General features: G+C 41.7%; 1 protein-coding gene across 1 annotated transcript; it reads right to left on the reverse strand.

The window, feature by feature from the left end:
* Positions 1-3226: 3226 nt before the first annotated feature.
* On the reverse strand, positions 3227-4201 carry LOC308168889 (olfactory receptor 52E8-like; the record flags this gene model as incomplete). The annotated part of the gene is made up of 1 exon (XM_080543531.1): positions 3227-4201. One exon carries the CDS (start codon positions 4199-4201, stop codon positions 3227-3229), a length of 975 nt encoding a protein of 324 aa, XP_080399657.1.
* Between the last annotated feature and the right edge of the window lie 6441 nt (positions 4202-10642).

Raw genomic sequence — 10642 nt, forward strand, 5'->3', positions numbered from 1 at the left:
TCGGCATCGTGGTCCGTCGGCATCGTGGTCCGTCGGCACAGCGGATGGGCCCCTTAAGTGAGTAGGCCTATTTAAGAAACGGTATGCCTTAATGTCTCTGAGATAAAGGATACAATCCGTTTTCACACACGTGTTGAATAACAGAAGATTAATGGAGGGGGAAAAGCATGAGTGTGAGAGGACGGAGGATGATGAGCAAAGTCCCATCATGGATTTTATCTGGAATTTCACTGCCAATCCCTCCTCCATCACCCCGAAAAAGAGAACAGAGAAACGTAAACCACTAACTTATTTTACCGGATGAAACAACTTGCGATTTGAAAGGACCAGTAGGCTACCAGATACAATGTTGTATGCACATATTTTGCTACCAGAGTTGCCAGACGGAAATGTCAATTTCCAGCCCAACCAGTCTAAAAGCTGCCGAATCCACCCGTCCAGTGTGACCAAAAGTAGGCCAATCTGGCAACCACTGCTTGCTACGTTCTTGCAGCTCGCGTGAACACAGGTTCTTCCATTAGCGCTCGCCTGCCGCTTCGATTGCAGACTCAAGTTAACGCGCGTGCAGAAAGATGCCACAAAACTCGTGTCCGGTAGCTTTCTTTCAAAGAATTTCAAAAATAAAAGTCGCGCAAAACAATTGTTATTTCTCGGTGTGAGAAATTTGAGGTGTGGCGTATGAGAGTGAACTGGTTGATATGAGTGTGTCTCACGGCCAAAGCGTGAGACTTCTCAGCTCTGTAGTGAGTTACACGTTATTTACTCACTGTGTGTAAGTGAATGTTTACTAGGCTAGCCACACAGGTGTTAGCTTGTTCACTAGCTAGCTAGCTTTATTAGAAGCTTGTTTGTTTGTTTGTTTTTGTTAGATGACTTAGCGGTTTTGTTTGTTGTTTACGAACGTACACAAGTTATGGTGTGTGTGTGTGTGTGTGTGTGTGTGTGTGTTTACTATGCTAGTCAAACACGTGTTAGCTTGTTAGCTAGCTAGCTAGCTTTGTTAGAGATGTAATAGATTATAGAAAAGGCAAATGCTTTTGTAATGAACTGTAATGTTGTGTGGAATCAACAATAATGATTAATTCATTGATTTGTAGATTTGCTGTAGAATAATACTGTGGAGTGAAATGATTTCACTAGCCTACTTCTTACAGTACCGGATGACTTCAACAAGTACAGTACACTATGTTCATGAGAGTCTATAAAAAGCATGCAAGCCTACACTATAGAAGTGTCCACACCTTTGACCTGAAATTTGTGTTACAGAATGACGAAGGTGAGAGGTTCCGAGAGATGAGACCTTGATGTGAGTCACCAGCACTTCAGGTATTTGTCATTGTCATTGTATTAGCAATTCTATTTTATGAACATAGTAGTATTTTGTAAAAATTGTGTGTTGGTAGCAGTGGGCAATCATTTAAAATGCACTGTCTTCTATTTTATTATAGCTTTGATGCCCAGATGGGATGGAAAGGAACTACACAAGTCCCACTAGATGCATTATGGACTATAATGATTAATGCATACACACAGACACAACATTATTATTGTTTCCTTTTTCCATTTTTTCCATTGCCATTTTGTTTTCTCTTGCTGCTGCAATGTCGACTGAAACTGAAGCCATAAGAATTTTACTCTCTTGTACTTGTATAATGGGATGTAATAAACTTTTGGCACACATGGCAATAATCATGAAATCATGAATCTTGAATTATTATTATTATTCTTTAGCAATTTAAACATGTCAGCCCTGCAAGTTTGTTTCCTGAGGGTTAGTTGACAACCCCACTGACAGATGACAGGTAGATAATGACAGGTAGTGTAATGGGGGAGTGGTTGGGGTGGAGTTAACCAGCTATTGTTCCCACCCATTACCTACCTGTGAATAGTGGCTGTGAATGCTTTGAGGCTGAATTTCTCGGCTCGTTGATTTGGGGGGTATCAACATTCAAATATGCATAACTTCTTCCACTTGTTTCTACCCTTTCATAATCTGGAAAAAACGGAAACCGGATGTTGCCCTACTTGGAGACCTTTTCATCAGACCCTGTCACAAAAAATATTCCCAAATTCATTGGGCTATAGGCCTACTGCATTAGGCTACACTCCTAGCTCTTCACATTGCATCCTATTATTATGTTTTTAATGAGGAATCGGCATCACCTGGAAACAACCTCTGTGGCAAGACTCATCTTTCACTGTAGTTTTGTACAAATTGGGCTAATCATTGTAATTCTGTCCATGCCACATCTGTATGACAAGACCCATCATTCACCCATCAAGTTCAATCAAAATTGTTCCAGTGATGTCGGAAATGAAATGTGTGACATACGAATGGACAGAATTTTGTGATAAGATTATCAGTAGGCCTTTTACATTTTCAGTGTTACACTACATACGTACAGTAGCCTGTTATAAACTGTTATGTTTTCATACTCAAATATAAAACACACAAATACAAGAATATAACTTTTTTTATTTCTGAAATACTGTACACATCTCAGCAATGACAGTTGGATTTGTAAAGTGTTCTTCATACAGAACAAACACTAGAAAAAAGAAAATAAGCCTTGTGCATATACTCTACTACACAAAGGCCACAAGACCTCGTCGACATCACAGGCAATGTTCTCCCTGGCCAACCAGATGGGAAAGTATCGCCTGGCATGACGAATCCAGCCCTGATATACTTCAGATATATTTCAACACAAACTCGCTAGTCAAGCCCAAATACTGCAACGCAATGGATTTGGTGAGTAATCCCCACTGCTACCTAGTTAATTATAACACTACGTTACATTGTTAGCAGGCTCACAAAAAAAGCTGTGTTAGTTGACTAGCGGCGTGTCATTGATTTTCAACAACGAGGAAATGTATAAAAATAAAAAATAAAAAGTCAGAACATAACATCGGATGGCGATATGCGGACGAAATGACCAGACTGTCACACATATGATGCTCCTGACCACTTCAAAGATCAGGAAGTGGTCAGGATGAGGATGAGGACAATTCTCAGCACCATCCAGATGTTTTGTTGTGAGCACTGTGACAACACACAACTGTAACTTTAAGACCCGGTCTCCCGTACTACACATCATGTCAAACTCAAGTCAAACTGAGTGTTTTCAAGATAACAGAGTTGAAAGCCAACACATTACAATTACAACATTGAAGTGCTGTGAATAAACAGTATGTGAATCAACATAGTCCACTTCTATAGAGACCATTAATTTCTTGGAACAATGCTAGATGGGATTCTTTTGACAAATCTTTTCAAAATCTCTTTGATTTCATCAGTATTTAAAACATAAATAATTGGATTCACCATGGGTGGGACAGCAATAGCAAGAGAGTAAGTTATAATCCTGGCATTGGGATGAACACCGACAGTTATTGCAGCCATGTACAGTCCGATAATTGGGAGAAAGAAAAATGCCACAACTATTAAATGTGAAACACAGGTTTTAAGTGCTTTCAGACGTCCTTCCCATGATGTGATTCTAAACAGGGCAAGAAGAATACAAATGTAAGACACTACTATGATGACTAATGGTGAATGGAGAAATAGTGACGTATTCATACTGGCCATATTGTAATTAACTGAGTAGTCATTGCAGGCCAATTTGATCATAGGCCCATGATCACAGAAACAGCTGTTAATGACAATAGTTTTACAGTAAGACAGCCTGGTGACCAAAGACACTGTTGTGCCGACAATGAAAGCATCGATCGTCCATATTCCTGTTATCATCATATACATGGTCTTGTTAGTTAGCATACTGTGGTATCTCAAGGGCATGCATATAGCAACAAACCTGTCATATGCCAGCAGGACAAGGGTGAGGGACTGTAAAGCACTAAAAAAAAACACAAAAAACATATTGGACAAACAGTTTTCATATGAGATGTATTGTGAGTTGAAAAGAAAGGTCTTAATAAGGTTAGGAATAAATGCATTGCTCTCACCAATGTCAGCTATAGCTAAGTTCAAAACACAAATATACTTTGGGATATGCAGACTGCGTTCAGTGGCTATTATGAACATAACCACAGAGTTACCACAAACAGAAATTAGATAGACAAAGATCAGGAAGATAAAGTAGTAGTTGACATAAGGAATGCCAGAAAAGCCACTGATGAAAAAGTACTGAGGACGCACAATGGATGTATTTTGCGTGATGGTGTGGATCATAGGGCTCATCGCGGCATACAGGGCAGGTCTTCAGGTTGTGTCTGCTGTAGGTCTGCTACCTATAATTGTCAAATACAAATTATTGTCTTTTGACGTCCATTATTATTGTTTCACACATACCATACATTATGAGAGGCCTACAATAAATAACACGTTTTCCCAAATATTCTCCTCATTCACACTTGAACTGTAACAAAGTAAAGGTTGTTCTAGTGATACAAACTTACCAACAGATGGTGTCAGAGGAAAAATGAACAGCCTATTCACAAGTGAAACTAGAGTTGTGTTGGTGTTCCACTTGACTGCGATCAAATTTATTCCATCCCTTTGTCCCACTGCGAATATCAGCACAGCTGTGGAAAAAATATGTAACACGCCCTCTTATCTGAAGAACAATGGATGATGTAACAAAATATGTAATGATTTTGAAGCAAATTACAAGACTATCAGCTTGTCCCCCCGAACGGAGTACTGAGTCCACCCTTTTTTGCCCTCCACAAGAGGAGCCCTAAGTTTCACGTTAGACACCAGGAGGCGAGTTTCAGTTGGACATTCCTTTTTTCATTGACATTCTTCTTTTCTAATTAAATACGTCCAGAGGGCAGAATTATAACTGTTACTCCGTGTTGTCTCCTGTCTGGGTGGTGTGTGTTTACCGAGTCCTATGTGGTGGTCACCACAGATAGTATGTCCACTAGGCTAACCAAGTTTGTATGTTTGTTGCCGACACACCAAGAGTGAGTTACATGCCATAGCCAAATGTTAGTTTGTTAACTATGTAGTGACAGGGCTGCCAAGTTTCACCAAAAGTTTGGAGTGAGATTTTTTGGCGGCGGAGCCACCCAAAACTGTGCACGTTTTGGCAGCGGCGGCCCCTCTCTCCCACCCAATTATTTGTGCTAGTTTCCTGCAATTTTACATGTTGTTCATAATAAACCAGCACAAGAAATGAAAATAATTTAAACATTTGATAAAACAAGACAAATTCAGACAATATATCATATTTATGAAATCTTAATTAACAAATACAGTAGCCTACAGATTCTAAAAGAAAAATGGGCCCCATCAACAGGACTCAGCCCCATGGTCAGCAGCAGAAAGACCCTTGGTTATCATCTTATATACAGCGCAATCCTCATAGATGGCTATCATGTTATACAGGACATAATGAGGCCTTGGCGGTTGCGCGCCCAACATTTTTTTGAGGGACCCCCAATTGTTGTATTTGTATTGTAAATTATAATTATTAATAATTATAATAATTATAATAATAATAATAATTATTATTATTATTATTAATGTACCTGTTTATGTTACAGTAGACAAACAGTTACCAAAACTGTAAAGTTGCAAAGTAGGCCTATCATCTCACCCAAATTAAGTGAGGGTGCCGCATCAATATGCCGACGGACCGTTGTGCCGACAGCCCTCCCTGCATGTGAATGCTCTCCGCTTCTCTGTTACGGTACATGTGGGAAGACGGTACATGTGGGAAAACTACGGTTAGGGTTATGTGCTACGTCGACTTGGTACATGCTGGCATGTCTAACCCTAACCCTAATCCCATCCCTAACCCCAACCCTAACCTTAACCGTAGCACCAGGGTTCGAGTTATGTGGGAGCCAATGGGAGCTGAGCTCCCATAAGGAAGGTCTGAGCTCCCATGAAAGCAGTAAAATCATACATCTGTGGGGGTCGCTAATAATACATTACCACAACCATTATTTGATCAAAAATGTCAATGTAATGACTATTATTTATATTTATTTATATGATAAATATTCTAAAATAAACACGTTTTCCAAAAGAACTACGCGCACCAGCATTAATCTCCTGTGAATGACAGTATACCTTTGACTGCCTGCACTTTACCACCAAGACACTATGGGGCGCAGTAGAATATTGTGCAACAGCAGAATATGATCGTTGAGAGCTTGCGAACGTGATTATTGAGAAGAAAACATTCAGTAGCTAGCTATCATGCCACCCCAAAAAAGGCCACTGCTGCCGACCGAGTCGACAAGCCTGGAAAGTTTCGGGTTTTCAACCAAGAAACCAAACTTGAATTCAGCTGCACCTGTTATGACACCCAACGTTGAAACTGTTGAAATAGCAGAGCTCAAACAAAAGCAAGTGCTTCTGAAGAAAGTAGCAGAACTCACCTCCAGTATGTATAAGGAGACAGCTAGTTCGTTCAGGGCAGCCTATACTGTCGCTAAAGAAAGGATGCCATATACAAAACTGAATCCAATTATGAAACTTAATGAGATGAATGCCTCGACAGTTGGCCCCTGCTCACCAATCCGATCATTCATGTGCCCAGATTGTAGAGCACATTGCACAAGAGATGAAACAAATTGATTTCTAATGTCAAATCACTTGATTCCCGTAGTAGCATAACATTAGATGAAAGCACAATTCATGGACGAGCATACATTATTATTTATGTCAGGTGCGATGTCACTGGAAATGGAGATGTGGACAATGTGTCGTGCTAACAGGGAAAGTGAATGGACTGTATAGCAAAAACAACAACATTATTGGCCGAGATACCCGTAACTATCGCTTATAGCTGTTGTTTCATGTGGTGCTGTTGATGTGGTGAAATGAGTAGCCTATGGCTAATTAAAACGTGTAAGTCCCATCGCTGTGTGGGCATGATTCACGCGCGTGCATGAGAACATTTCGCACTGTTATTTTGGAGACCCCCACAAAGCTCAGCTTATAACTCGAACCCTGCGTAGCACCCTAGCACCTAACCCTAACCCTAGTTTTCCCACATGTACCGTCTTGTCAGCTCTTGCAGAAATCCTCTAATAAACTGTCGGCATCGTGGTCAGTCGGCATCGTGGTCCGTCGGCACAGCGGATGGGCCCCTTAAGTGAGTAGGCCTATTTAAGAAACTGTATGCCTTAATGTCTCTGAGATAAAGGATACAATCCGTTTTCACACACGTGTTGAATAACAGAAGATTAATGGAGGGGGAAAAACATGAGTGTGAGAGGACGGAGGATGATGAGCAAAGTCCCATCATGGATTTTATCTGGAATTTCACTGCCAATCCCTCCTCCATCACCCCGAAAAAGAGAACAGAGAAACGTAAACCACTAACTTATTTTACCGGATGAAACAACTTGCGATTTGAAAGGACCAGTAGGCTACCAGATACAATGTTGTATGCACATATTTTGCTACCAGAGTTGCCAGACGGAATTGTCAATTTCCAGCCCAACCAGTCTAAAAGCTGCCGAATCCACCCGTCCAGTGTGACCAAAAGTAGGCCAATCTGGCAACCACTGCTGAGGTGTGGCGTGTGAGAGTGTGAACTGGTTGATATGAGTGTGTCTCACGGCCAAAGCGTGAGACTTGGCAGCTCTGTTTAATTAAGTGAGTTACATGCGTTATTTACTCACTGTGTGTAAGTGAATGTTTACTAGGCTAGCCACACAGGTGTTAGCTTGTTAACTAGCTAGCTAGCTTTATTAGAAGCTTGTTTGTTTGTTTGTTTTTGTTAGATGACTTAGCGGTTTTGTTTGTTGTGTACGAAAGTACACAAGTTATGGTGTGTGTGTGTGTGTGTTTACTATGCTAGCCAAAAAAGTGTTAGCTTGTTAGCTAGCTATCTAGCTTTGTTAGAGATATAATAGATTATAGAAAAGGCAATTGCTTTTGTAATGAACGGTAATGTTGTGTGGAATCAACAATAATGATTAATTCATTGAGTGTAGATTTGCTGTAGAATAATACTGTTGAGTGAAATGATTTCACTAGCCTACTTCTTACAGTACCGGATGACTTCAACAAGTACAGTACACTATGTTCATGAAAGTCTATGAAAAGCATGCAAGCCTACACTATAGAAGTGTCCACACCTTTGACCTGAAATGTGTGTTACAGAATGACGAAGGTGAGAGGTTCCGAGAGATGAGACCTTGATGTGAGTCCCCAGCACTTCAGGTATTTGTCATTGTCATTGTATTAGCAATTCTATTTTATGAACATAGTAGTATTTCGTAAAAATTGTGTGTTGGTAGAAGTGGGCAATCATTTTAAATGCACTGTCTTCTATTTTTATTACAGCTTTGATGCCCAGATGGGATGGGAAGGAACTACACAAGTCCCACTAGATAAATTATGGACTATAATGATTAATGCATACACACAGACACAACATCATTATTGTTTCCTTTAGCCATTTTTTCCATTGCCATTTTGTTTTCTCTTGCTGCTGCAATGTCGACTGAAACTGAAGCCATAAGAATGTTACTCTCTTGTACTTGTCTCTTGTACTTGTACTTGTGATAGTGTTGTAACTGTCTATTTTAAAAGACAAAGCCTGGCAGAATAAGTCTAGTGAAACCACCAACCCCCCTGAGTAGGTGCTAATCTGCAAGTAGGAGGAGCCTCTGTCCTGTATATATGGAATAGACCAGGGGACATTTGACTCATACATGCGACTAGTGAGAACACCTGTCAGTCGTTCGCATTAAGTGGTCGTTAGTGGGAGGGGCTACAAGCCTGCCAGTTGTTAGCAATTACTGAGTCTCCATTAATATCTGGCCTGTCTGAGAGCGACAGCCTCTGCGACAGCCTCCTGACACTAAGACTCTTGACAACAAGACAGGAGTCTATCTGTGGGAGTCAAGACTCTTGACAACAAGACAGGAGTCTATCTGCTGGAGTCAAGACTCTTGACAACAAGACAGGAGTCTATCTGCTGGAGTCAAGACTCTTGACAACAAGACAGGAGTCTATCTGCTGGAGTCAAGACTCTTGACAACAAGACAGGAGTCTATCTGTGGGAGTCAAGACTCTTGACAACAAGACAGGAGTCTATCTGCTGGAGTCAAGACTCTTGACAACAAGACAGGAGTCTATCTGTGGGAGTCAAGACTCTTGACAACAAGACAGGAGTCTATCTGCTGGAGTCAAGACTCTTGACAACAAGACAGGAGTCTATCTGTGGGAGTCAAGACTCTTGACAACAAGACAGGAGTCTATCTGTGGGAGTCAAGACTCTTGACAACAAGACAGGAGTCTATCTGCTGGAGTCAAGACTCTTGACAACAAGACAGGAGTCTATCTGTGGGAGTCAAGACTCTTGACAACAAGACAGGAGTCTATCTGCTGGAGTCAAGACTCTTGACAACAAGACAGGAGTCTATCTGTGGGAGTCCATCGAGGAAGGCTTGAGAGGAAGCCAGAAGCCAGGGTACTAAGTACCTTCTCTTCCAGTTGTTTGTAGTGTTACTGCTGTCTTCTCTAGTCACTCCGGTCTACTGAGTGCGCTTAGCTACTCCTAGTTCTGTTGGTTCCTTAGCCCTCTTCCCCTCTACAGACTTTTGTCACAATGTGCTTTCTCCCTATCCCTGTTCTTCTGACACTCAGGAGGACACCTAGATGCTACATCCCCCCTCGCAACCCTTCCAATCTCATCTACCCACCTTTTTCTACTGACCATGACTTTATCGCCGCAGGCGGTCTCTGGAATTGCCAGTCGGCGGTCCGGAAAGCTGACGCTATCTCAGCTTATGCATCTCTTATGGAACTCAATTTCCTTGCTCTCACTGAAACCTGGATCACACCAGAAAACACAGCTACACCGGCAGCCCTCTCTGCCGCCTACTCCTTTTCTCATTCCCCTAGACCAGGGGTGCTCACACTTTTTAGGCTTGTGAGCTACTTTTCAAATTACCAGCTCAACAAGATCTACCAACCAAATAAAACATATTGCCATTGCTGCGAACACAAAAATGTACTGTAATAATAACAAATTAAGGCCACGCTACACTGTTTCAAAATCAAAGAAGAGATTTATTAAACTATATAACAAATATTCACACTGGTAGTCCATTAACATTAACATTAACTCAGGAGCTCTGAGTGGTTTACACCAGACTGGCCAGTGCCAAGCCAGGTGCCATCGACGTCTCCGGGCGGCGGAGTGTGTGTGTGTGTGTCTGTCTGTCTGTCTGTCTGTGTGTGTGTGTGTGTGTGTGTGTGTGTGTGTGTCTGTCTGTCTGTGTGTGCATGTGCGTGTGCTTGTGTCTGTCTGTCTGTCTGTCTGTCTGTGTGTGTGTGTGTGTGTGTGTGTGTGTGTGTGTGTGTGTGTGTGCTTGTCTGTGTGTGTGTGTGTGTGTGTGTGTGTGTGTGTGTGTGTGTGTGTGTGTTGTGAGGCGGCGCGGGGCTGAGTGATGCCCTCTCCTGTGTGGTCCAGACGGGAGGCGTCCCCGGCTACTTTTCTAAAAAAAATATTTAAATGTTTTTTTTTTTACTTTTTTTTTTTTTTTTACTTTTTTTTTTTTTCAATGCCGTGTGATCTACCCACACTACCTTCGCGATCGACCGGTCGATCGCGATCGACGTAATGAGCACCCCTGCCCTAGACCCTCTGGTCGAGGGGGAGGCACAGGACTCCTCATCTCGCCCAAGTGGTCACACACTGTCCTT

This window comes from Nansenia antarctica, assembly GCF_963989245.1.
Source record: "Nansenia antarctica genome assembly, chromosome: 12".
NCBI classification, from domain to species: domain Eukaryota; kingdom Metazoa; phylum Chordata; class Actinopteri; order Argentiniformes; family Microstomatidae; genus Nansenia; species Nansenia antarctica.